Source organism: Aedes aegypti, chromosome 3, assembly GCF_002204515.2.
Source record: "Aedes aegypti strain LVP_AGWG chromosome 3, AaegL5.0 Primary Assembly, whole genome shotgun sequence".
NCBI lineage: Eukaryota > Metazoa > Arthropoda > Insecta > Diptera > Culicidae > Aedes > Aedes aegypti.
Window position 1 is genome coordinate 192,338,272 of NC_035109.1, and position 27,931 is coordinate 192,366,202.

The window sequence follows — 27,931 nt, forward strand, 5'->3', positions numbered from 1 at the left end:
GTGTTACAGTTACAGTTACGAGCTAGATAACAGTTGAAAAATACCAAGTGAGTTTAAATCATACTGTAGCATTATGCACTGAAAAGAGGTTAACTTAAATTATCTTTGATAGGATTCTCGCTAAAACCATTGTGATTATTGTAAAGCACATGGTTATCAGTCCTTGTGAAATAGAGCAAAAATCTCAGGTAAATTAGCAAACACATTCCTAAAGTATATGTAAACTCATTAAAGTTGTCGTTTGAAGATTTCCTTCAAACGAAGGTCGCCGGTCGGGGCCAAGTTCGGCCGACCCAGGCCAGAAAAGCACTACGGGAGTGAACTCGCACCTAACCATCAAAACCGGAGAGGATCGCTTGGCTGCGATCACGTCGTACATCCGCCATTCTCGTACGACGCCGCAGTGGACAGATCACCAACTATCTGCTAATCACCACGGCGAGCGGTAACCTCCTCCCGCTCCATAGTCCCTTGTGAGCAAATCACCTCCGCGGAGCAAATCGGTGCAACGTTACGCCCAAGCACGGTACCAGAGCATAGATCACCACCTGCTGCCAGCATACCCCTCCGGGGTGGAAGCATTCATAATTAGAGCTTTCAAGTTCGTGTTCATCCAGCCATCCATCGTACCGGTACGCAACGTCTCCAAGCTTCATCCCGCCTCGTCGCCCGCCAGACGTCAGGAAGCAGGTACGAGTGAATCAGGTGATGTACTAGAGTGAATCCAACTAGAATCCATGGAATAGCGTGTGGAACATGTGTTAGGCTGGAGAGAATAAATGTAGACGATTGAATGCGAAGTGTCGTGACTAACTTGACCCGATCTTAGCTAGGATTTTTAAATATCTCGGAAACTCGAATCAATTTTTAATTCAGGCATACGTTTGTTGGAATATTGGTTGCACGTGTCACATATCAGGAAGTGAACCTTGATACCAGAGTCTCATCGGGCATAGTTGAATCGCGGCTTTGCGGTAGCAAAGTTTGTTAGTGAGCTTCCGCATGTGTTACATCCTTTTGCACAGTACTTATGATCAGCGTACCGGCCATATTCTGGGATAAATGGCGCCGCCTGGAAGAGTTTGAGTACGAAGAGATAGAGCAGCTGTATCGTTCTCAGGAAACGCGTAAGTTCTACAAGAAACTCAATGTATAAGCAGCACTACCATGAACACCTAAATGGCGCAAGGGCGGATAATCAAGGCAGTGGGAGGAGTAGCTTCATCGGTACGGCAGATGAGGGAGACGTGCGAACTCCTACAACAAATGACGTTAAGAATGCTATCAAACAGCTCAAGACCAATAAAGCAGCTGGGAAGGATGTATTGAAGCGGAACTTATTAAATTAAAATGGAACCGGATAGGTTGGCCACTGCGCCGATTGATAGCCAGAATCTGCGATACAGAAATGCTACAGGAGGAGTGGAAGGAGGGAGTAATATATCCAAAATACGGTAACAAGTTAGAATGTGGAAAATATCGAGCGATCACTTTTCTTAAGGTGAAGATGAATCGAAGCCAAACTTCAAATTTTCAAGAGCACGGATCTGGAGACCCAAACATCCGTTTAAGCTGAAAACTTAATCGATTGGTCACTAGCTGGTGGTGACCAATCGATTAGGTTTCCAGCTCAAACGGGTGTTTGGTTCTCCACATCCGTGCTCCTAAACATTTGAAGTTTGGCTTCGATTCATCTTCACCTTAACCCAGCTCAGGTCCGTCCCACTCAGGTTCAGATTTGGTACCACTTCTAGTACTGCATTTGATCCCTGAATCCCTGAACCAAACGGGTGTTTGGTTCTCCACATCCGTGCTCTTAATCATTTGAAGTTTGGCTTCGATTCATCTTCACCTTAACCCAGCTCAGGTCCGTCCCACTCAGGTTCAGATTTGGTACCACTTCTAGTACTGCATTTGATCCCTTGGTACTGCAAAAGGTACTCAAGTTTGACAGAACGCAGTAAACTTTTCACGGCATTCTAGATTTTACTCTATTGCCTTATGTTCCATACAATTTTGGGCGACTGCAAGGGACATGGAGATTTTTATTTTGTTTTTGGATAAATTGCTTTTTCAGGTCATTTTCCGCCTTTTTATAGCCGCTAGCAAATTTAATGCTTGGAAGTTATCAAGCCCGATTCGTAGCCGCATGATCGACAACAGTTAAAATCTTTATTGCGGCAGACCCTCAAAAAGAATCGCGATTATCAAGTTCCTATGCAGCATATATATGTCAATTTCAAAGCAATGAGCCTTTGTACGTGCTATAGGCCTTTTCATGTGACAGATCCGTCTATGCATTTGTTTACATCGGTGGAGGACCGGTGCTAACACGGGCCTGTCATTTTCATAGAAGAACTGTCAAAGTGCTTCCCGATCAGGTGATTTGAGACGTCATGTGAATAGGCCTATACATTCTTTTGTTCTTTTGACTTTTACCGTGCGCCGTGTGTTGGTGCTGTCTCGCTCTCTCTCACGGATAACTTGAAAACAGGGCGCACAGTAAAGCTATCAGTACACACTTTGTCAAGTGTGCAAATATTTGGCTATTTAACGTTTCAGACGTTTGCCTAACGTTTGCTGTTTGACTATTGTTTGCCAAAGGTCAGTACACGGTGGACAAACATTTGACAAACTCTTATTTGTCCATGTTTGCCACTCGAGAACTGAACGGAGTTGCAAAGTTGACCAAATAAAACTTGTTTTGGCATACTTTTACAATATATATTTCCTCATATCTTCAAGTATTGGCTATTACAAAGTTAGACAAATATTTGCACATCAATGTTTGTGCAAATATATTTGGTCAATACACATATGACAAACAAATTTGTCAAAATTTGGCAAAAATTTGCACATTTGGCAAAGTGTGCACTGATAGCTTAAAAGTCAAACAATTCATAGCATGCATAGGCTCATAGGAGGATCCCTATTATGGATCAAATAGACTCATATTATGGATCAAAACAGCAATTTGTCTGTAAGGTAAACGAATGGTGTGTAAGTGAAAGCATACGTTTTGGCGTTTGTTTCGAAATTGTCTTATCGTTGATCCATATCTGTGGTACGGTTTTCAATGCCCCACAGTTAGGGTTACCAGACGTACTCTTTTAAGAGTACAAGTACTCTTTTTTGCCTTTAAAATTTGTGTACTATTCTTTTTTGCTAAACGGGCTCAAGTGTACTCTTTTTCAGTTAGTACTGACGATAATCGTCAAATCGAATAACTTGTTGAAGAAACCTTTTTCCATGATAATACGGATAATTCACCGATTTTCGACAAAAACTGGCACACAATCAACCTACTAATTATTTTCAATTTAAAAAAAATCAGCCAAAGATCAATTTAATCTTATTGAAGCAATATTTTTTATCAAACTTTTTTTTATAGAAACGTCGTTTAGGCGATTTTTATGAACAAAGACGTGGGAATGAAAAGGTTTCAGTTTGAAGTGTATTATGAGAATAATAAAGAGTAAACTATTAAATCAATCAAGTTTCTAAGCTTTATAATGTTTTATAAAGTCCTTAATAAAGCTTATGTCGAAGACAATGCTTGAGGTTCTTTATAAATCTACGTTTCACTCTTCTCAGTTCTTTCGGTTCCTTCACAAACTCAAATTGTTCTACATTTTCTTAAGAATTTTCAAAACAAACCTTATTGGAAAGACAATTTTATTTAAAAAAATCGAATACCAAAAGTCGGGTATCGTAAACATAATTAAAAAAAAATGATTGACAAAATCGATTCACCTAGAGTCAATGTTCAATATAGTAAGAAAGTATAGCATGAGAAAAATAAGAGTTAAATTTCGTAAAATATTTGATGAAAAGTTGAGAATAGTGTCTCCCTGAAAAACTTAATTTTAATTGAAATGTATGAAAAGTGGCTGTGATTAAAAGCCCAAACGCAATGATAGTGGAACGGCATGCAACTATAGCATGTTTGTCGACTCAGACTTGGTTCACTTTCGTTCGTTGACAGCTCAGTCAGGACGGGGTGTTACATGCTGGCGAACCGGTTCCGCTTTCCGTTGCCGTTCCGCTATCATTGCGTTTGGGCCTTAAGAATCAAACATTTTTTTTTGCAAGAAAATGTCGAAATTATTAATTAGTAGTGCATTTAAAATTTTTCAAGGTAGGCTAAGTGTACTCTTAAGTACTCTTTTACAGAGTTGAAAAAATGTACTCTTTTCAGTGAGTGCAAATATGGTAACCCTACCCTCAGTTATGAATCAACGTTTGTGGGAATACGGTTGACATTTTATATCCTACGGACGGAAAAAATATGATCGAGCATTTTGTAATTGATTGCGACGCTGTACAGATTTATGGTTCACGTAGGCAAAATGTGTTCTGCGTAATTGCAACTCTGTTTAATGAGATATTCCCGTTTTAATCCAACTCTGATCCATATCTGTGTGCTATCCATAACTGTGGGGTGACTGTATCTAGGATAAAGAAGAACTGCGAACTTGTGCAACTCTAAGGTGAACCCAGTATCTAGAAAGTCGCCAAAGTCGGAAGGGTACGGTGGGTGGGGCACGTTGGGAGAATGTCGGACGACAACAAACAAAAATGATGCTCACCTCGAATCCGGCCAGTACAAGACGAAGAGGGGTGCAACGAGCTAGGTGATTTGACCAAGTGGAGCAGAATCTTGCAAGTGTGGAACGACCGAGGAACTGGAGACAAACAGCCATTGAGTTTGCTGGCGTAACATTGTAACGCAGGTCATGTGTTCAAGGATGTAGCGCCATTAAAATAAAGTTGGGTATAGTTTGTCAAATAAAATTTTACACAATGTGTAAGAAGTGGAGAAAATTGCTTACACGACAATATTTCTGACTGCAGCGCGAATCAAACTGTAATACAATTAGTTAAGGTTCTCTACAGATTTATTTACCCGCAAAATCAAACTACAGTGTTTGGCACAAGAGCAATATTTAATAGGTGTGTATAGTGTTATGTTATACGACAATCCCGTTCAACATTTTGTTAGCTTCTGAATTATGTAACGTCAAAGAGAGGTCCTCAACAGTTAAATCTTCAGTTGGTCGATTTGTTATGAGGACTATAGTTTCTAAAAATAGGAACAGTTCAATTAGAAAAATTATTGATCGAATGGAATTGCTACTCATTTGTTACCGGTGTGATTCTCATTCATCGTGGTCACGGCTTCGGTGCTTTCAGTAACTTCTTCGACCATCGATAGTTCGTCTGGATTGCTGTTGGAGTCTGCAGTGGTTTCAGTAGTACCCATGTTGGTGACCTGACTTTTTCCACTTCTTTCGGAAGCCACGCTGTTTCTTTTAGATAAATAGTTGTTGTCGTTTTCCCTCAGCCAGCTACGATACTCCGAGGGAGCTGTTTTTGGTCGTAACTCTCGTATGCTAAATCTTGAGCTCTGTAAAAAATGGTAATATTTTTAGTTCCATATTATTGAAAAGATTTGTACGTGTAATACATGTAAATCATTATTCCGAGAAATGCCCTAATTCTGCGCATTGAAAATTTTCGAGCATTTTCCAAAGCTTTATGAATTAGTTTAATATGATATACTAGCTTACCCAACGTGGCTAGCCACGTTCCAACGAAATTTGAAAGCGAAAAGCTATGTATAATCTTTCAAAGATTGATGATATCTATGTTCAACTGCAAAATGACAACATGGCCAAATAAATTTCTCTGTTAATAACTGTGAAAGTGCTGTATAATAATAAGCTGAGAATCAAACTCCGTTTCAGTGGATATTTAATGTCAGCAGTAGAAGATAATAGTTATAATTTTATTAATACAATCTGACATTGACACGCATAAAACTAATGTTCGCAAAATTGCCTAAATTTATGCTTTGAGCATACACCATAGTGGTTATCACGCCCAATGGTATGGGTGCCCTACTGTAGATGTAGTTGTGAACCTTAGAGGAAAACAATATGCACTCTGTCTCGAGAAACACCCAGAATCCGGGTGTAAATTTTTCAAATTGGGTAATATTTCCATATGCATTTTGATGAGTCTGGAAAGCGTGTGCAAGTTTCTTTGAGGAAAACAAAAACAAACTGTGTATGACGAGCGTATGCTAGTCTACGTGTGTTCAAATGTCACTAAGCTCTATACTCCATTTTACGCAACTACAACATTGATGATATTGCTGTTACTTTCACACGATACGCAACCGCCTCCTGTCAAATTTTCATTCATAAAATGAGTGATCAGCTGATCCGAAACGGCTCGTAAAATGGACTATTGAGCACGTAACCTGTTGTTGTAATGCTGTTGTAACGTTCTAATCTGAAATTGCAGCCTCAATATCGGTGTAGTGTTTCTTCTGTAACATTTCAAAACCAAACATCTGTGGGCTTCATGGCCGAGCAATTAGTAATCGCATCGTGTCATGGGCTGTGGGTTCGATTCCCGCTTCAGCCATTGAAACTTTTCGTCCAGAATGTTTCTCGGCTGTGCACTGGATCATGCTTATCCGTTGTCTAGTACTAGATTACAGTTTGTGCAGCTAAATGGCTGAAGACGGTGTTCGTATCTTTCTTAACGTGTAACAGTTTGGAATCAACTTCTAAGATTGCACTGAAACTTCAAAGGCACAACTTGCGAAGAAAACATCCAACAGCAGTGTACTTTTTATTTTGACTTTGTGCACTAGCAGAATGCTTAAAATAAGAAGATCAGAAACGATTGCCTACTATTTCTCCAGATTAGTACCTTCGAAAACGTGAGTAGGGGCACAAGTTGGCCATTGTGCCGGCCATCTTTGGATTCCGAGATGTTTCACCTTAAAAGTTCCAAAACCGTCTTTGAATTAGAGAGATTACCGAAATTTCTTGAATAGCCACCGATCCATGGAAATATCGGGTCGTGGAACAGGAATGCTTTGGAAAGCTTTTTTAGGGGATCATCATAGTATCTTTGCTTTTAGCTTTTGCATACACACTTAATTTGTTTCGCCGAGGCCGCCGAAAATAATTACCGAGAACCCAACAGCTGAGATTTCGGCAAAAATCTCGGTAAAAGTTCGAAGTGCCGATTGTGCCGTAAAATGCTTAATCAACCCAGCTGTCAAAATTTAACGAAAAGATCGGTAATTCATTGCCGAAAATCTCGGCACACTATTACCGAAATCCGGAAAATGATTTTTTTTCTTGATTGGAAGAAGAATAAGAAGAAAACACTACACATAAATTTAAATAATATAAACAAATTTATTTGAAGTTAATGTATTATTGCATCACAAATATATGAGCCACATTTCCCTTCTCGCTCACTTTGGGGAACGTTGCGCTTTTCCGTTTGAAGCAAATATTTAATAGCCGCACGACCATTTTGGCTGCAATTCCATTTCGAGGGTGAGACGTTCCAAGCAATATTCCTAAAACGTAATAAAAAAAAGGCTAGGCACAATTATGCAATAAATTATGGGAATACTCACATGCAGGCGCTTTCCACTCGCTGTTTACCAGAACGTTTTAAAACATTCCGAACACATGTTGGCTCCTGCAGCTCTGATTTTAAGATTTTGACAGATTCGCTTTGCCGAAATTCAGTAAAAGTATTTGTTTGCTGATTGTTGTGGCAAAATAGATTAACGAGTCTTAGTTATTTACGTAAACTACCGATTTTCGTCAATTTTCATCTGTCAATATCGCTCATCTCATCATTCCTGTAGCAGGCGTTGATCTGACAGGACGTTCTTTTTTCAAGCAACTGACATTTTTCTCTGAATTTCAGGAGAGAAAATTTTCAAGTTGAGTGGATTTGGACCGTTTGAGATACGATTTGAAGAGAGGCTGATTATTGCTATTCCTGTGTGGTGCGGTAGGAGAATATATCCTGTGTGGTGCGGTGTTTGAAGATTTTCAAGCGGATGTTATTCGTCGGTATTTCAAGATCTCCTGAACAAGATTCAAAGGATTGTTCGATTTTGGATCATCTTTCCTGTGTGGTGCGGAAGAAGTAATTACCTGTGTGGTGCGAAGGAAGTTATTGCTGTGTAATGTGCGAGGAGAAAATTATCAAGAGGACGTTGCATCAAGTTTGAAGCTTGAAATCACATCTTCGCGTGGACATTTAACTTTGGAGTTCCTAAGTATCTTTTTATTATTATTTTTATTAATTGTTTTCATTAAAAGTTTTGATTTTCTTTTAAATTTTGATATTTTTGCACCCCAATTATGGATGTTGATGTGCATAATTCTGTTTCAAAAGATGGTGATCCTCCACCGGGACTAGGGTTACCATATTTGCACTCACTGAAAAGAGTACATTTTTTCAACTCTGTAAAAGAGTACTTAAGAGTACACTTAGCCTACCTTGAAAAATTTTAAATGCACTACTAATTAATAATTTCGACATTTTCTTGCAAAAAAAAATGTTTGATTCTTAAGGCCCAAACGCAATGATAGCGGAACGGCAACGGAAAGCGGAACCGGTTCGCCAGCATGTAACACCCCGTCCTGACTGAGCTGTCAACGAACGAAAGTGAACCAAGTCTGAGTCGACAAACATGCTATAGTTGCATGCCGTTCCACTATCATTGCGTTTGGGCTTTTAATCACAGCCACTTTTCATACATTTCAATTAAAATTAAGTTTTTCAGGGAGACACTATTCTCAACTTTTCATCAAATATTTTACGAAATTTAACTCTTATTTTTCTCATGCTATACTTTCTTACTATATTGAACATTGACTCTAGGTGAATCGATTTTGTCAATCATTTTTTTTTTTAATTATGTTTACGATACCCGACTTTTGGTATTCGATTTTTTTAAATAAAATTGTCTTTCCAATAAGGTTTGTTTTAAAAATTCTTAAGAAAATGTAGAACAATTTGAGTTTGTGAAGGAACCGAAAGAACTGAGAAGAGTGAAACGTAGATTTATAAAGAACCTCAAGCATTGTCTTCGACATAAGCTTTATTAAGGACTTTATAAAACATTATAAAGCTTAGAAACTTGATTGATTTAATAGTTTACTCTTTATTATTCTCATAATACACTTCAAACTGAAACCTTTTCATTCCCACGTCTTTGTTCATAAAAATCGCCTAAACGACGTTTCTATAAAAAAAAGTTTGATAAAAAATATTGCTTCAATAAGATTAAATTGATCTTTGGTTGATTTTTTTTAAATTGAAAATAATTAGTAGGTTGATTGTGTGCCAGTTTTTGTCGAAAATCGGTGAATTATCCGTATTATCATGGAAAAAGGTTTCTTCAACAAGTTATTCGATTTGACGATTATCGTCAGTACTAACTGAAAAAGAGTACACTTGAGCCCGTTTAGCAAAAAAGAATAGTACACAAATTTTAAAGGCAAAAAAGAGTACTTGTACTCTTAAAAGAGTACGTCTGGTAACCCTAACCGGGACCATCATCTTCTACTGCTAAAACATTTCGTATAAAAATATATCCCATTTCTTTTGCTGGTCCTTTTGTGGTATTTTTTCGGAAAAAACAAATTCCAATTAATGTTTTACTAATTTCATCCAAAATTTACGAAAAGTACTCTTCTGTCAAGGAAATCAAAAAGGTTTCACTTGACAAATTACAAGTTGTGTTTGGTTCGCGTGATGATGCAAATTCACTTTTAGAATCTCATCTTTTCGCAGAATCTTATCGTGTATATGCTCCCAGTAATTTTTGCGAAATTAATGGAGTTATATATGATGAGTCTTTAGAATGTGATGAAGTTGTAAGTCATGGTACCGGTATTTTCAAAAATCAAGCTATTTTACCAGTTCATGTTTTAGATTGTCATCGTTTGTCTAAACTTTTTTTGAATGACAAAGGCTCTGAATATGCTCATTCTAATTGTTTGAAAATTACATTTGCTGGATCAGTACTTCCTGATTTTGTAAAAGTAAATAATGTCATTTTTCGCGTTAGACTTTTTTTCCCAAAAATAATGCATTGTGAACGATGCCTTCTTTTTGGACATACGAATCAATTTTGCTCCAATAAACCTAAATGTGCAAAATGTGGTCAATCACACTTATCATCGGAATGTAATAAAAAATCTGAGTTATGTATTTATTGTAATCAAAAACATAACATTCTGAAAGATTGTCCTGTGTATAAAAATAATGAATCCAAATTCCATCAAAAATTGAAAAACAGAAATCAGTTTTCTTATTCCGAAATTTTGAAAAATTCGACGGATTATACTGCTTCGAATATTTATGAATCTTTAACTGATGATGAATTTGAAGACACATTGAATTTAGATAATTACAATTATAAACCACCATCAAAAAGAAAAAGAATTCAAAAAAATACATCTAAAGCTCAGGGTAAAATTGATTCTGATGCAAAATCATTCAATGAAAATTTTCCGCGATTGAGTTCTTCATCTTCTCGTATTATTCCAGGTTTTCAACGAGTTGATTCTGACCCATCAAATAGTAATGTGAATGAAAATGTCAATACTTCAAACAATAACAATAATGTTGGTGAAAATTCTTCAATTTTAGGAATTTTGGAGGAATTAGTAGAATTGTTGGGATATGGTGATTTTTGGAAAAAAAATATTAAAATTATTTTACCATTTGTTGCCTCCCTACTTGAAAAAATGAATGCTTTTGGACCCATCTTTGCTTCATTATTTTCATCGTAATGGCTTCAAATTCCAATAATTATTTGAATATTTTACAATGGAACTGTAGAAGCATAATTCCAAAGATATATTATATTATAAACCACCATCAAAAAGAAAAAGAATTCAAAAAAATACATCTAAAGCTCAGGGTAAAATTGATTCTGATGCAAAATCATTCAATGAAAATTTTCCGCGATTGAGTTCTTCATCTTCTCGTATTATTCCAGGTTTTCAACGAGTTGATTCTGACCCATCAAATAGTAATGTGAATGAAAATGTCAATACTTCAAACAATAACAATAATGTTGGTGAAAATTCTTCAATTTTAGGAATTTTGGAGGAATTAGTAGAATTGTTGGGATATGGTGATTTTTGGAAAAAAAATATTAAAATTATTTTACCATTTGTTGCCTCCCTACTTGAAAAAATGAATGCTTTTGGACCCATCTTTGCTTCATTATTTTCATCGTAATGGCTTCAAATTCCAATAATTATTTGAATATTTTACAATGGAACTGTAGAAGCATAATTCCAAAGATATATTATATTATAAACCACCATCAAAAAGAAAAAGAATTCAAAAAAATACATCTAAAGCTCAGGGTAAAATTGATTCTGATGCAAAATCATTCAATGAAAATTTTCCGCGATTGAGTTCTTCATCTTCTCGTATTATTCCAGGTTTTCAACGAGTTGATTCTGACCCATCAAATAGTAATGTGAATGAAAATGTCAATACTTCAAACAATAACAATAATGTTGGTGAAAATTCTTCAATTTTAGGAATTTTGGAGGAATTAGTAGAATTGTTGGGATATGGTGATTTTTGGAAAAAAAATATTAAAATTATTTTACCATTTGTTGCCTCCCTACTTGAAAAAATGAATGCTTTTGGACCCATCTTTGCTTCATTATTTTCATCGTAATGGCTTCAAATTCCAATAATTATTTAAATATTTTACAATGGAACTCTAGAAGCATAATTCCAAAATAGATAGATTGAGAGTTATGCTTGAACATAACAAAATTGATATATTTTGTTTAAATGAAACTTGGCTATCTGAATCAAAAATAGTACGCATTCCATCATTCAATATAATTAGAAAAGATAGAGATATTCCTTTTGGGGGAGTTTTGATTGGAATTCGCAATGGTATTGAATTTAAATACATCAATTTATCATTGAATGTACATTTTGAATATATTATTATTTCTGTGAAACATACAGATTATCATTTTCATATTATTTGTTTGTATATTCCTCCTAATGTAAATTTTTCATTATCTGAATTGAAAATGGTTTTAGATAGTGTTCCTCATCCTTTTTATATTTTGGGTGATTTAGATGCCCATAATTTTGCTTGGGGTAGTGATAAAATTGATGGTCGTAGATCATTATTATTGGATTTGATTGATGAATATAATTTAAACATTTTAAATGATGGATCGTTCACCAGAATTGCTTTTCCTGCATTACAAAATTCATGCATTGATTTATCTTTATGTTCAAATAATTTATCTTTTAGGTCAACTTGGAGTATAATCAATGATCCAAATAATAGTGATCATCTTCCAATTTTGATTAGAATGAGCCATTGTATGCAAAACAATCATCAAGTAAATTCTTCTATTCCTGATTATTCAAAAAATGTTGAATGGGTTAAATTTTCGGATTTAATTTCTTTTTCACTTATTAAGCTTAAAGATTCAAATACTCCAATTGAAAATTACACTAAATTCATCAAAATTTTGTTCAATTGCTTACTTAAATCTCAGAAAAATAAAATTGTTTGCAATAATAAAAAAAATAAACGTCCTACATTTTGGTGGGATAATGATTGTTCAATTGGGTCCTAAAATTTTTAATGAAATCTTGTTTTTATTTAATAACACGAAAAAGCATGTTACTGTAACTACTTTAGCAATTTTTCCCGCTCAAATAATGGCTATATCATGTTTAAACTTTAATTTAAAAATTTGGTCCATAAATGAACCTTGGCACTTTTGATCATGTTTGACATTCGCTTAGTCGACAAAAACACCACAGGGGTTTTAGTTCGACCACTGGGGTTGTTCCTATCTGATATTTCGTAAGGGACACGGAAAACAAAATACACCCAAAATTTGAGTTTAAGCCAAAGGATGTGACAAAATCTAAAACAATGTTTTTTGGGCTTAAACCAACGGAAAACATTAGAAAATTGAGTAAACATGTGTTTTTGGCCTAAACTTAAGCGTTTGGCACTAAAATTGGGACAGGGCTTTAGGACCCTATTGCTTTAAAAAATAAATCGGAAGCTTTTAAAAAATTTCGTCGTTTAGGATCTAGAGAAAATTATTTCTTATATTGTAAAGCAGAAGTTTGGTTTACCCGTACCACTAAATTTAAGAAAAGAAATTATTGGAAAAAAATTATTGAAAACCTTGACAGAGACACTTCATTATCCACATTGTGGTCTGTAGCAAGAAATTTGAGAAATTATGATAATTCTTCTCCTGTTTTAATGGAGTATTCTGATAATTGGATTGATCAATTTGCATCTAAAATTTGTCCAGATTTTGTTTCTCAATCTATTAGTTTTAGAACAAAGCAATCGATTAATTATTTTCCAGAGCTTTGTTCACCAATACTGCACCAGGTATTGACAATATTAAATTTAACGTACTTAAAAATTTACCCTATGAAGGGAAAATTCATTTACATGCAATTTACAACTCATTTCTCTTACAAAATGTTATTCCATTAGATTGGCGTTCAGTTAAAGTAGTAAGTATACTTAAACCAGGAAAAGATGCTTCATTGGCTGATAGTCGTAGACCAATAAGTTTACTATCATGTCTTCGTAAACTTATGGAAAGAATGGTTTTAAATCGTCTTGAGATATGGGCTGAACATAATAATATTTTATCTCCATGTCAATTTGGTTTCAGAAAAGGACGTGGTACTCGTGATTGTACAGCACTTTTGGCTTCTCAAATTAAACTTGCTTTCAATAAAAAACAGGATACTATTTCTACTTTTTTAGACGTGTCTGGAGCTTATGATTCTGTACTTATTGATTTGCTTTTTAATAAAATGAATTCTTATAAAATTCCTTTAATTTAATCCAATTTCATATACAACTTATTTTCATTCAAAATTATGCATTTTTATCACAATGGGTCGTCTAAATTTACTCGTAATAGTTATTTTGGCCTTCCTTTTTGTACAATTTATTCACAAGTGATTTTTTATCTGCTTTTTTTTATTTTCTTTTTTTTCTTTTTTTTTTTTTAGGCACTCCGTGCATTTGGCCACTACTATGCCGAGGATCATATATACAGAATCTATTTATATCCTAGTTCTTATTGCTATTTCTCTCATACCGAGCAGGTAGAGGAGAGTGCTGCCGTTGGTCCAATCCATATCCATATCGAAGTCCATTGGTGTGCGGTGGTTCATTTTGCCATGTATATGTGTCGTGTGAGGCAACAGCCTACAAAGAGGGTCAGTGTGTCTCAGTCACCATCCGATACTGACGAAGGATGGATGTGTTCCCCTATGCACAGTCCTTCATGCGGCGTCTTCTGGTGGCTGGACGGAGTTTTTTGTGTGGGGGGATTGGGAATCGAACCCATGACCTTCCGCTTACGAAGCGAAAGCGTAACTTCGAGGCTACGAGACCCCCCATTTTTTATCTGTTATCCCAAATGGTTGTTTTTTAGTTCAATTTGCTGATGATAATGTTATTTCCGTAAGTGGATATAATAGACAAATAATACGTCATTATATGCAAATTTGTTTAGATAATATCGGTTCGTAGGCTTACAATAATGGTTTTACGTTTTCAGTGCAAAAAACTAAATATATTATATTTTCACGTAAACATTCCTCAGTAAGTGTAGATTTATTTCTTAAAGGATATGAAATCGAACAAGTATTTGAGTACAAGTATCTTGGTATTTGGTATGATTTAGAGATGAGCAAAAAGAATCGGAGCCGTTCAAAAGATCCGGATCACTCAAAAGAACGAGGTATCCGTGTCTCTTTTTTGGCGGGAGTCGGTTTATTTGATCAACACGGATCAGACAAAAAGTGACCCGGAAAAAGAACGAACCGATTATTTTCCCCAATTCTGCTTCGTTCGTTTCTCAGCAGCATTAAAACGCTTGACACGTGCCTTGCTTTGCGCGAAACGACACACAAGCAAACACAGATTGCTGCCGTTCCGCTCTCTCACAGCCAAACAACTAATTTGCCCCGTCATTTTGCATCTTCCTTCGGGTAGAGGAAATCGTCCGAATTTGTATCGTGAGTTTCTGGGGAAGAATGTACTATTAATGAAAGAGTGAAAGGTACGACGTATGTTGCGCAACATCGAGTGAACCGCTCTTTTTTCCGTTCGCTCTTCATTTGCGAACTGCTGAGCCACTGAACCATTCAAATTATCCGGTTCACTAAAATGAGTGATTTGGATCGGATCCGCACACTAAAATGAGCCGTTTTGCACATCTCTAGTATGATTCAAAATTAAATTGGAACTTTCAAATTAAATACATTCAGAAAATTTGTTCTAAAAGGATTAGTTTTCTTCGTACAATTACTGGTACTTGGTGGGGTGCTCATCCTTCTGATATGATTATTCTTTATAAAACTACAATACGCTCAGTTTTAGAATATGGTTGTTTAACTTTTGGTTGTGCCACTCAAACTCATTTTTCTAAACATGAAAAAAATCAATTTCGTTGTTTAAGAATTTGTTTAAAATTAATGAATTCTACTCATACTAAATCTGTTGAAATTTTGGCAGGAGTGGTTCCACTCAAAATTCGTTTTCATGAATTAAATTGTAAATTTCTAAGTCAATGTCTCACAAATCAGCATCCTCTTATTCAAATTTTAAGTGATTTACACGGAATAAATCCTTCTAGTAAAATGTTAAACTCATTTAATCATTGTTCTACCCAAAACATATTATCTGGTTTTCCAAATACATTTTATAATTGTGATATTAATGTACATTCTTTTCAGACCTTTGTTGATAAATCTTTACATTGAGAATTAAATCAAATACCAAGACATATGTGTGTTCGATATGCCAAATTATGTTTTGAACGAAAATTTTGTGGCTTCGACCAAAAATTTATTTATTACACAGATGGATCATTAATTCAAAATAGTGCAGGTTTTGGAGTTTATAATATTGATGTAGTCCATTTTTACAAATTGAAATCTCCTTGTTCTATTTTTGTAGCTGAATTGATAGCATTGTATTTTACATGTAATATAATAAAGGATCATCCTCCAAATATGTTCGTTATTTCTACTGATAGTTTGAGTTGTATTTTATTTTTATTTTTTTTTTTAAGGCACTCCGTGCTCGTGGCCACTATTGTGCCGGAATCAGTTTATCTGTATCTTCCTTACCGATACAGTTCTATTTTTAACTCATCTATATTTACATTTAGTTTCACTCTCTTCTGCTCTTTTGCTCTCACACCGAACAGGTAGGAGAGTGCTCTGCTGTTGGTCCAATCGATTTCCATAACCCATAGTCCATTGCTCTTGCGGTGGTTCGTTTTGCCGTGTTTCTGAGTCGTTTGAGGCTAGGCTGCCTGCGAAGTGGGTCAGTTTGTCTCAGTCACCATCTGATACTGACGGAGGATGGATGTGCTCCCCTATGCACGATCCTCCGTGCGGCGTCTTCTGGTGACTGGACGGGTTATTTTTTGGAGGGGCTGGGAATTGAATCCATGACCTTCCGCTTATGAAGCGAAAGCGTAACCTTAAGGCTACGGACCCCCCTATTTTGAGTTGTATTAATTCCATCGAATCTTCAAAATTTAATTTTAAAACCCATTATTTAATTTTATTGATACGAAAATTGTTATACGATTTGCATTCTCAGGGGTTTATAATTAAATTTGTTTGGGTTCCAGCCCATAGTAATATATTTGGTAACGAACAAGCGGATTATTTAGCTAAACTAGGAGCTACTCGCGGAATTAAATATTTATGAACGAAATGTTTTTCATTCGGAATATTATGCTAAAATCAAAAGAAATGCTTTAGATTCTTGGCAAATTGATTGGGATTCTAGTGATAAAGGTCGATGGTGTCATTCCATTTTTCCAATTGTGGATGAAAGTACCTGGTTTAAAAAACTGTCTGTCGGAAGAAATTTCATTTGCATGTTTTCGAGACTTATTGATTCAAATTTATGTGATTGTGGAGAATCTTATCAAGATATCAATCACATAGTTTTTTATTGCAAAAAATATATTTTGCCTAGGAAAAAAATAATAGAAAAATACAAAAATTTAGAAATTACAGTACCTATATCTGTTCGTGATATTCTTGGTAGCAAATCACTTCCTATGTTAAAAATTTTATACAACTTTTGCAGAGATATTCCTCCCTTTTTGGTTGCTTCCTTTTCAAGAATTCGGCTCATATATGGATCACTTCCGGTTGAGCCTTTAGTTTTAAGATTTATTTTTGTAACGTAATAAGAAAAGATAAAGAGGTTTTGTGCCCTTTTGAGAACGATGTCCAATTGATATCACTCTAAGGGATTTTTCCCTCTTTCAAAAATTTTAGTTCAACAAATAAATAAATAAATAATATCGCTCATCTGTCAAAATTTAACGATATATCAGTAAAAATATGTTTTACCGACTGATTTCGTCATTTAAGTTTACCGAAATGAAATTCTACGATTAACCTTAGTAAGGACCTTGGGTCTTTTTCGACCCATTTTAAAATTCAAATCAATGTAACTTTTGATTGAAATAACCTAGCAATTTGAAACTTTCTGCCAATTACTTTTTTGTGGGAAATTTTGTTTTTGCGGAAACAAAAGTTTTGAATGACCCCTAGGGGAGCTTCCATAAAAAAAAGTTACAAATTGTGACTTAGGGTCGCTTTCGACCCGAAAATTCAAACAGCTCGCAAAAATCAGTGTGTTGACCGAATTTAGCTCTGTTGGGCTTAAATGAAGGGCACACATGTCTAGTTTTAGAAACCTTCCCGAAGATCCGGACTTGGTCACTGTGGCCACCGGGAACCTGTGGCCATCTGAAAAAAGTCCCTTTAGAGACCCTTACATTGACGACCTGTAGTTTCGTAACTAAACAAGTAATCTGAACCGTCCTCATATTGTTGAACAGTTATTCTCGTGGACTGTGAATAGAGATTCTCGAATCACTTAGTTATTCATACCCGGTTCCGGAATCCCGGAACATCCGAGAAGTAAGTTTCCATCGCAGTTCTGTATATGTAATTCACATCGGTACTATTCGGTTGATGGATATTTTGGCATAATTTTTTTCTATAATAAGGAACCAATTACCGGTGCACATTCCCTGTTACCGGTGCACATTCCCTGTTTTGATGTATTTTGCCAAAAAAATGAATGAATGGTTATTCTGGTCCTTTTTGAGAACCGGAATGGCCACCGGGAAACCCGTATTTTGGGACATTCCAGTTTTTGTGCCAAAACTAGGCATGCGACGGCTCAATCTTCATGATTTTAAATCCATGTTACTCTGCTAGTTCAATTATTGATAAATGACCACTTTGGTTCTTCTGGCCCACCGAAATAACCCAGGAATGGCCAACGGAGATACCCGTATTGTGAGACATTTTAGTTTTTGTGCCAAAACTAAGCATGCGACGGCTCAATCTTCATGGTTTCGAATACCTGTGACTTTGCCAGTTCAATTATTGATGAATGACCACTTTGATTCTTCTAGCCCACCGAAATAACCCAGGAATGACCACCGGAGATACCCGTATTGTGAGGCATTCCAGTTTTTGTGCCAAAACTAGGCATGTGACGGCTCAATCTTCATGATTTTGAATACCTGTGACTCTTCTAGTTCAATTATGGATGAATGACCACTCCGGCTCATTGTTACCATGAAATAACCCAGGAATGGCCACAGGAGATACCCGTATTGTGGGACATTTCAGTTTTTGTACCAATACTAGGCATCCGACTAGAGTGTCCATTTCCCGGCCATTTTGCTTGTCCCGGGATTCGGGACAAAATTTGATGCTTGGCCCGGGAAATCCCGGGATTCCGGGATTTTTAGGATTTTCATTAAAACTTGTATTTTTGTTGAAATGGAAGTAAAATTTCCATTTTACAATGGTTTTACATATTAAAATGGAATTTTAATTTAAAATAAAGATTGTTTTTCGAGAAAAACAGTTGAAATATATAAATTAATTACAGCGAATTTATGCTTATAAAGTTCTGCTTACTTAATACATATCAAAGCTTACCTTGAATAATTAGGTACGGGTATGTTGGGTAAGTTTACAAATTCTCTATTATAAATGAAAGAATGATAAACATTTAACGAGAAAGAGAGATTCAAAACCATTGAAGGTACTGTACTGCCGTGAATCGCAAGTCAGTCCCATCTGTAAAAAGTAGGCATTGAGAAAATGGACTGTGAAGTTTCCAAACTCGTTTTCCATACGAATATTCAAAAAATCCCAGAGGATTGAAACATGATCAGATCTTAATGAAATTTTCACAATTTGCTTTTCACTTCACTTCACAGAAAAATATAGAGATGATCAAAAAACGTTTTTTTTTGTGTTACACGGGGTGGAAATCTGTAGTGGGACTGATATGCGGTTACTTTTCATTATGGGACAATTTGACTTGCTATTTTTTCCTAATTTTTCCGAACAAATCATATTATCTTATGAGTGGAGCTGAAAGAGCATTGGAAAATATGTTGAAAACTGAACTCAACTCAATTTTGACGAAAATGCAGATGGGACTGACTTGCGATTCACGGCAGTGTAGTGGATCATAGTAATAGTTAATTATTAAGAATTAGGAATTTTTATTACTTTCAGATTAGCTTTATCAATCTAGGGTTATGGAAACGGCCAATGCTGTAAAGATACGTAATAAGTAGACTAATGATAACATTTATTACTTTTTTGGTAATTTAGCCTTTTTATGAAAACAGAGTTCTGTTTGATCTATCGACCTTGACGCTTGCTCCTACGGGGCCAGCGACAAGGGCAGGATCAAACATGTCGCGCGTCGGTCTAGTAAGTGAAAAAGTGGCGTGATCGGTTAGTTCGGTTAGAGTAAGTGAAAAGTGCCGCGATCGGTTAGTTCTTTTTGATCCTTTGACCTTGACGCTTGCTGCTGGGCAGTGCGTCAAGAAAGCCAAGTTTTTTTTTCCTTTTCGGGTCGCGCGCCTTTTTTTTTTTTCTGAGTGCTTTTATATAGCCGAGCAAACGAGTGAGGCTGAGAGTGGATTGTGGCTGCACAGTGAAGGTTAAAGAATCAATTGGTGAGCTCGTTTCATGCTACTATTTCTAATCTATAAAATATGTATGACTGCACATTTAATCGTTACAATTGTGGGACGTAAATATGAATTTTCAACAAACTATGAATTGTTCGTCACTGTGAGTGTCGACACAAACTCTGATTCATGAATTATTTATGTTTCACATTTTTTTTTATTTTCAGAACACCCCTTTATTTTTGTAATTAAAAAAAAACTTTGAATGGTTCGACACTACAAGTGTAGACTTGCGAAAAGTTCACTTTATTCAACAAACTTTGGATGGTTCGCCTCTGTAAGTGTCGGCATAAGCATAAGAGTGTTCTATGATGTTCCAACCAATTAAGTCTTTTGTTTCTTTTCAAATAAGTAATATACAATAATACATGCTTTCGTCCTGACAGCTGTAGCAATATTACATTTAGGTATTTGTTCAACAAACTTTGAATGGTTCGTCACCTCAAGTGTCGGCATAATTTTCCACTACATAGAAATTGTTCATATCAAATGAAAATATTATATTTACAAATAAGCATGTATATATCTCACAAATCATTATTTATCATGGTCTAATCGCTTATCAAAGTGAATCCTGTGACCCAACGATCCTTCCCATTAACAAACATCCCTCCCAGTAACCTTTGTGGAGATGCAGAGGCAAACACGGTCTCCAAATAGCAAAGGTTACACACTAACATTCCTTCCCCCAATTCCACCTGACTGCAAGGACGTGGCCGGCGTCGTTATTGACCCTGTATAAATAGAGGCACTGAATTATGCACATTGAAGAAGATTATGGCCAATCCCAGCCAACTTCTAGTTGATTCTTTGTGCATTTTCACTGACTTCGGTCAATCACGGAATAGCAACTTTGATATGTGTAGTCAGTCTAAGCTAAGCTAAGCTAAGCTAATTTAGCCTTTTTATGAAAACAATTACCCATTTATTCCCTTCCCTTCATGATTTTTTTTTGTTTTCTATTTTATCGAATAAAGTTTACGTTACGCAACTATGGTTGTCATGTCTTTTGGGGATTAAACCAGCCGACGGTGTTTTAAAAATTACGAACTTCAGGTTTTTTGTTCGAAAAAAGTTTGATTCTGAGAAAGTATGTCATTGTTTTGCTTGTTAATTTAGCGGTTTTCATACATTTTTTCAGTCACCTCGGAAATCCCGGGATTCCCGGGATGGTATAATTTATATCCCGGGAAACGGGAAATGCCGAAAATCTTCAAATCCCAGGATTTTTTGTTCCGGGATGGACACTCTACATGCGACGGCTTATTCTTCATGATTTTGGATACATGTGATTCTGCTAGTTCAATTATTGATGAATTATTGGCTCAATTTTCATGGTTTTGAATACCTGTAACTATTCTAGTTCAATTATAGATGAATGATCACTTTGTCTTATTGTGACCGAAACTAAAACCTGAAGTTCGTAGACAATTTGCACACATTGAGACGTAAAATTTGTGAAAAATAATGGAATCGTTTTGGTGAGCTTCGATCTCACGAGCCCCAATACGCTAGACTGGGTGCGTTAATCAACTACGACACAGAACGGGTAACGATTCTAAAGCGTCGTCAGCCAACCTGAAACCTGAGGACCTGAGTGAACATTTACTTATTATTGTGTGAGAGAAGTCACATGCCCGAAAAACCACAAAACTCACAATACGGGTGTCTCCGGTGGCCATTTCTAGGTTATTTCGGTGGTCCAGAAGAACCAAAGTGGCCATTTATCTATAATTGAACTAGAAATCATGAAGAATGAGCCGTCGCATGCCTAGTTTTGGCAAAAAAAAACTGGAATGCCTCACAATACGGGTATCTCCGGTGGTCATTCCTGGGTTATTTCGGTGGGCCAGAAGAACCAAAGTAGTCATTTATCAATAATTGAACTTGCAGAATCTCAGGTATTCAAAATCATGAAGAATGAACCGTCGCATGCCTAGTTTTGGTACGAAAACTTAAATAGTGCACAACGCGGGTATTCCCGGTGGCCATTCCTGGGTTATTTCGTGGTAACAATGAGTCATAATGGTCATTTATCTATGATTGAACTATCAGAGTCACAGGTATTCAAAATCGTGAAGAATGAGCCGTCGCTTGCCTAGTTTTGGTACAGAAACTAAAATGTCCCACAATACGGGTATTTCCGGTGGTCATTCCTGGGTTATTCCGGTGGGCCAGAAGAACCAAAGTGGTCATTCATCAATAATTGAACTGGCAAAGTCACATCAAAACATAAAAAATCGTAAAGAATTGAACACAATTCATTTGGTTTTTGGATTCAAATCTGAGTAATTTCATCGAATTGTCTAGATTGGAAACCTCCCGGGACTCCAGGAACCGGTTCCGCATGGACCATACTGGACCGAATTTTTCAGGGAATGTACGCCGGTAATTGGTTCCTTATTATAGAAAAAAAAAATTATGCCAAAATATCCATCAACCGAATAGTACCGATGTGAATTATACATATACATATACAGAACTGCGATGGAAACTTACTTCTCGGATGTTCCGGGTTTCCGGAACCGGGTATGAATAACTAAGTGATTCGAGAATCTCTATTCACAGTCCACGTGAATACCCAGATAGGGGCCCAGATAGCCGTAGCGGTAAACGCGCAGCTCTTCAGCAAGACCAAGTTGAGGGTCGTGGATTCGAATACCGCCGGTCGAGGATCTTTTCGGATTGGAAATTTTCTCGACTTCCCAGGGCATAGAGTATCTTCGTGCGTGCCACACGATATACACATGCAAAATGGTCATTGGCATAGTAAGCTCTCAGTTAATAACTGTGGAAGTGCTCATAAGAACACTAATCTGAGAAGCAGGCTCTGTCCCAGTGGGGACGTAAGGTCAGAAAGAAGAAGAAGTGAATAACTATTCAACAATATGAGGACGGTTCAGATTACATGTCTAGTTACGGAACTACAGATCGTCAAAGTAAGGGTCTCTAAAGGGACCTTTTTTCAAATGTAGCAGGTTCCCGGTGGCCACAGTGACCAAATCCGGATCTCCGGAAAGGTTTCTGAAACTAGACATGCGTGCCCTTCATTTAAGCCCAACAGAACTTAATTCGGTCAACACACTGATATATGCGAGCTGTTTGAATTTTCGGGTCGAAAACGACCCTAAGTCACAATTTGTAACTTTTTGTTAGGGACTAAGAATAGAAATAATAAACCATAGAAGAATAATGTCGCTGGTGTTCCCTTTGTTCTCGCTCAGAAACATGTTGGGTATATAAGTGTCAAACTGCATACATTTTCGCGTTGACATTTATAGCCCTGCCTATCTCCGCCAGCAAAAGATGTTCCTACTGCGACGCCAGCGACATTCTTCTTCTATGGTTTATTACTTCTATTGGACTAAGGAAGGTTAAGCGTGTATGTTGAATTCGTATTTGAACCTAAGTTGGAACTGGCGAAACCCGTTCTGAATCACATATTCTACCCCAACCAGATTTAAGTTTGGCCGAACTACAATTTGCTTAAAGTTGGTTCGTTTAAATTTTGATCACCGACTAAGCTTCTACAAACTAAAACTAAACCCAATTCTACGAATTGGGTTGAACACTGTTCCAAAAACTATTCTGTCAAATAGCTGCTGTAGTGCTCCACTATTTGTGTTTTGTAATATTTTGAATAAATTTAGTCATATACAAATTATAACAAAGTCTGATATTCAAATATTGATGTTATGTTGTGCTAGTCGGCATACTATGTACTAAAAATAAAACAAACTTTTCCAATTCTAAAGAAATTGTATATATTTAATTCTAATTTAATACTGCATGGATCGGAGAGTTTAAGTGAAAAATATCGGAATTCAAAGATAGCCGGTAGAATGGCCGACTTGTGTCCCTACTCACGTTTTCAAAGACACAAATCTGGAGAAATAATTGGCAAACGTTTCTGATCTTCTTATTTTAAGCTTTCTGCTAGTACACAAAGCCAGAATAAAAAATGCACTGTTTTGGATGCTAGATTTGTGCCTTTGAAGTTTTAGTGCAATCTAAGAGATTGATTCCAAACTGTTCCACCTTAAGGAGAAATAGAGTTATAAGACACAAAATCAGTGCAACTGCGGTTGTAGGGATCATCAAGGTAGCCATGAAAATCGAACTTCAATATGGTTCTACAGTAAACTCTCCATGACTCGATATTGAAGGGACCATCGAGTTAGAGAGGTATCGAGTTACAGAACACAAAACCAGAGCAAATACGATCCAAGGGACCATCGAGTTAGCCATGAAAACCAACTTTTACCACGGTTCTCTAACTTGATATCGAGATAAGGAATATCGAGTAAGGGAGAGTTGACTCTATAACTCGATCTCGAAATATCGGATATTTTATGGAGAGTTGATTGTATAAAGCTTGTGTGTTGTAGCCCATGTGTATGATTATTTCCGCAGATATGAATAAGTTTTGGATAAAACAAGAAACTTCTCGTCAGTTATTGAACATGAAACATTTAAACGACAAACAGATGTAACACTAAGAACGATTTCTCTTAAAATCCATCGCGCACATCACGCAATCATCATCTGGTGGTCACGGTGGTCACGATTATGTGCAACGAGGCCTGCAGATGGCGCTGGTGTGAAATGTCAAACACAAATGAAAACGATGCGCGCGCCTCTGGTTTTGAGGCTTGTAACATAGCGAATTTGAAACTGCCCGTAAATTGGTGGTCGATGGCAATTACGTCTGTTTGTCTGTGATTTATCTGTCTCATATGGACTATTAACTTTTGTTTATGGACTCATATGAACTTTAACGAAATAAATTAATAAATCTATATAAATAAAAATTGAGTGGTGTTTGTATGTCACGAAATGGCTTGAGAACGGTCCAACGGATTGCCGCAAGATTTTCACTGTTGCACTCCTCAAGGGATGCGACGTGTTCGTGCGAAGAAAAAAATCTGGAAAGTCGCCGGATTTATCGGGAAAACGGGAGAAGACTAAGGTGTCATTTGTATGGGGGATTTCTTGACGTTTTCCAACAGCCTACTTGATGGCAAAACGAAGTTTGCCGGGACCACTAGTATCTTAATAAATATTTAGCTGAGAATAGTTGATAGATTTATAAAATAAAAATAAACTAAAATATTATATTAAAATACAAAATTTAAAAAAATATTTACCTTTCGTCGGATTCCGGTGCATGGACGATGGCTTTGGAACAATTTAGAGCTGTGCTCCAACATCCCACGATGAAAGTTTATTCTATTGGTGAGGAACTGTTTGTTGGCAATTATGGTTTTCACAAGCCAATTGATCCCCAGCTTTAAGCCATCGTATTCATTCGACTCATTGGCCCAGTTGCCGCAAGCTTCCAACATACAAGGGTTTCTGAATTTATTGGCCAGGAATTCGACGTCTAAGTATTCACAGATATCTATGCAATCTACCGATCCTGGCAAATCTTGCTTGTTGGCGATGATTAGGAAAGGTTTGCCTATCAGGAAGTCATGTGCCATCAGATTTTTAAATATTTTGTAAGACTGGCATATGTTGTTGATACTGGAAGCATCTATCACGAATATTACAGCAAACATCTGAAACAAGTGAATTTAGACAAGCAAATAGAACTGATACAAGATACGTACATCTAGAAAGTAATATTTCCATAGGTCTCGAAACTCCGGTGCCCCTCCAATTTCAGTCAGTTGAACCTTTGTCCCAGCTAGGAAAAAAAATGTCTGTTACAATTTAACCTCATTAGTCACACTACCAGCAGCTCATTTTTTTCACAAAAAAAAACATTCAAATCGCGATAACTTTTTTGTTTCTCAATTGTTTGCATCATTTTTATAAACTCTCAAAAATATCATTTATTTCAAATATGTGTGTTTAAGTTTATATTGATCATTCCCTGGTTATGAAGACATTCCAGTGTTCCTTGGGGACCGACACTCTTCTTATAAAATTTCTTTGTTTTCAGTCAATTTATAAAAAATAAATAAAATGTGGGCTATACAATGCTATTTGATATTGTTATACCAAATTGTTTATTTTTTTCACAGCAGACTCTCATCAAAGCATTGTTTCTAATAGCTAATAATCGAATACGACAAAAATAGCTATAAGGTACCGCGGGGTAAGTGGGTAAATGGGGTAAGTGAAAACAATTGATATATTTTACTGATTATGTGAATTAACGTTTTAAACTCATGCGTAAACCTTTGAGGCCATTCAGAACATTACGATAAGTAAGAGATTTCTGAGATTTTTCAGCTATTTTTGCATAATAGAGCGAAACATTGTTAACCTGTCAACTGTTACTCCGTAACAAGTTGGCGGCGTACAATCTTATTTCAATATTTTCAGTGGAAAAAAGTTGCGGAAAATAATTTTCTGTACCACTTTTTAGTTGTCCTCTGTGACAGTTTCAAACCGCAATAAAAATAGTTTTAGAATTAATTCGACGTAGACCTAAAAATAACTAAATTTTAACACCGTCAATTTTCTTATCAGGTGGGGCAAGTGAAAAGTTTATCATTAGAGATTGAATTTGAGTTTTCGTACTTAAGTAGCCATAAGTAAACATGGTTCGCAATTATCATAGAAAAACATAACGTGCTGATAATTCAAGAAACACTATACTCAAGCGTTAAAAGCTATTAGAAATCATGGAACTTCTCTAAAAGATGTTGCCAAACATTACAATATTAATATGTCTACTTCGGGCAGCCAATTAAAAGGAAGACGTTGACTGAAAAGTTGCAATATTAGAGAACACACGGAAATCTCGTGGAATGTCTATGTAAGCTAGTTCAAAACATAAAAATGGGGTATAGGTCTATCCACATAAAAAAGATTCTAAATACGTTATTGAAGGATTTCGTTTGATTTCTCCCGAAGAGTTATCCGACGTCATATTCGATTTTCTCAAAAATAAATAACGAGCGGTGGAAATTCTACAGAGCAGAAATGCAATTGCTGTCCTATAATGTTAGAACTAACATTGGAAAGGTTGCAGTTATAATGTTGTCGAATCATTTCAACTAACATAACTGAACAGAAGAAAATTCAAGTGAATAGAATAACATTTTCTTTGTTTACATGTTACTTATGTTATTGTTCATTGGGAAGCCTCAACAAATGTTAAAGCTAATAGAAATCGTGAATATAACTGTTTGTTTTTGAAATAATTGTTCAAAACGGTAAACTATTCACTTGCCCCACTTTTGGGGCAAGTGAAAAGTAAGGAGACATTTTTCAAAAACTTTTTCTGTATTTTTTTCTTCAATTTTTCATAAAAAATAATTTCAGCATGCTGCTTATATTTGGTGGGAATCAAGCTAAAAAATATACACGACCTCATTTGTTTCAATTTTAAGTCTCTAGAATTTGAAGAATCTCAACTATGCGAATTCCATTACCCACTTGCCCCACGGTACCTTAGTTTGAGATATTGACGTGGGCTACGTGGCTACGCGTCGTTCCCCCCGGAGTTTTGAAATATATTCGAATTCAGATGACCAATGATCAACATCGACACAGAGAAGAGATTTTTGAAAACATTTTCAGAAATGGTGTAAACATTTCAAAAAAGCAAAAAAATATTGCAATTGAATGTTTGTTGATAATCTGCTGGTAGAGGAGTTAACTGTAACTTCCTTCAGAATACCTATATTTGCGTTGAACACTCTGCAACCTTTAGTTTGCAAATACTCATCTCGTTTAGTTTCACAGATTTTGTAAGCAAGTTCGGTTTTTCCTGTACCATCTAGTCCAATCAACAGTAGTCCTAATACATCACTAGAATTGATTTATCTGTTAAGTTCTGTTTTCAAGCGATTGCTTCAGCACTTACTCTTCAGGTTGAGTACAGGCACAGCAACGTTGAATAAAGTTTCCCATCGGTATTAATTGCCAATAATATATCACTGACCCGTGCGAGATGAAAGTAACATTTATCTATTTTCCTGATTTATAACCGGACACTTGTCTTGTCTACACTTTATTACAACGTTGCTATTGAATGTTAC

General features: G+C 36.1%; 1 protein-coding gene and 1 long non-coding RNA gene across 2 annotated transcripts; both read right to left on the minus strand.

The window, feature by feature from the left end:
• Nucleotides 1-4,880: 4,880 nt before the first annotated feature.
• Nucleotides 4,881-27,931, minus strand: LOC5575046 (ADP-ribosylation factor-like protein 13B). The gene is made up of 6 exons (XM_021852627.1): nt 27,757-27,931; nt 27,571-27,701; nt 25,547-25,623; nt 25,082-25,495; nt 5,149-5,407; nt 4,881-5,083 (listed from the first exon to the last, which is right to left on the minus strand). The coding sequence occupies exons 1-6, from the start codon at nt 27,801-27,803 to the stop codon at nt 4,971-4,973; spliced, it is 1,041 nt and encodes a 346-aa protein (XP_021708319.1). The 5' UTR covers nt 27,804-27,931; the 3' UTR covers nt 4,881-4,970.
• On the minus strand, nt 7,197-7,752 carry LOC110678937. Its single transcript, XR_002502062.1, has 2 exons — nt 7,448-7,752; nt 7,197-7,387 (listed from the first exon to the last, which is right to left on the minus strand). It is a non-coding gene; the product is annotated as an uncharacterized LOC110678937 (long non-coding RNA).

What these genes read in the sequence shown, in the direction of transcription:
- LOC5575046 (XM_021852627.1), bottom strand. Translation starts at nt 27,803, where the DNA reads ATGGGAAACTTTATTCAACGTTGCTGTGCCTGTACTCAACCTGAAGA. An exon ending in GGAAATATTACTTTCTAGAT is followed by an intron (nt 25,496 to 25,546) that starts GTACGTATCTTG and finishes CACTTGTTTCAG; the next exon opens with ATGTTTGCTGTAATATTCGT. An exon ending in GATGAATGAGAATCACACCG is followed by an intron (nt 5,084 to 5,148) that starts GTAACAAATGAG and finishes TCCTATTTTTAG; the next exon opens with AAACTATAGTCCTCATAACA.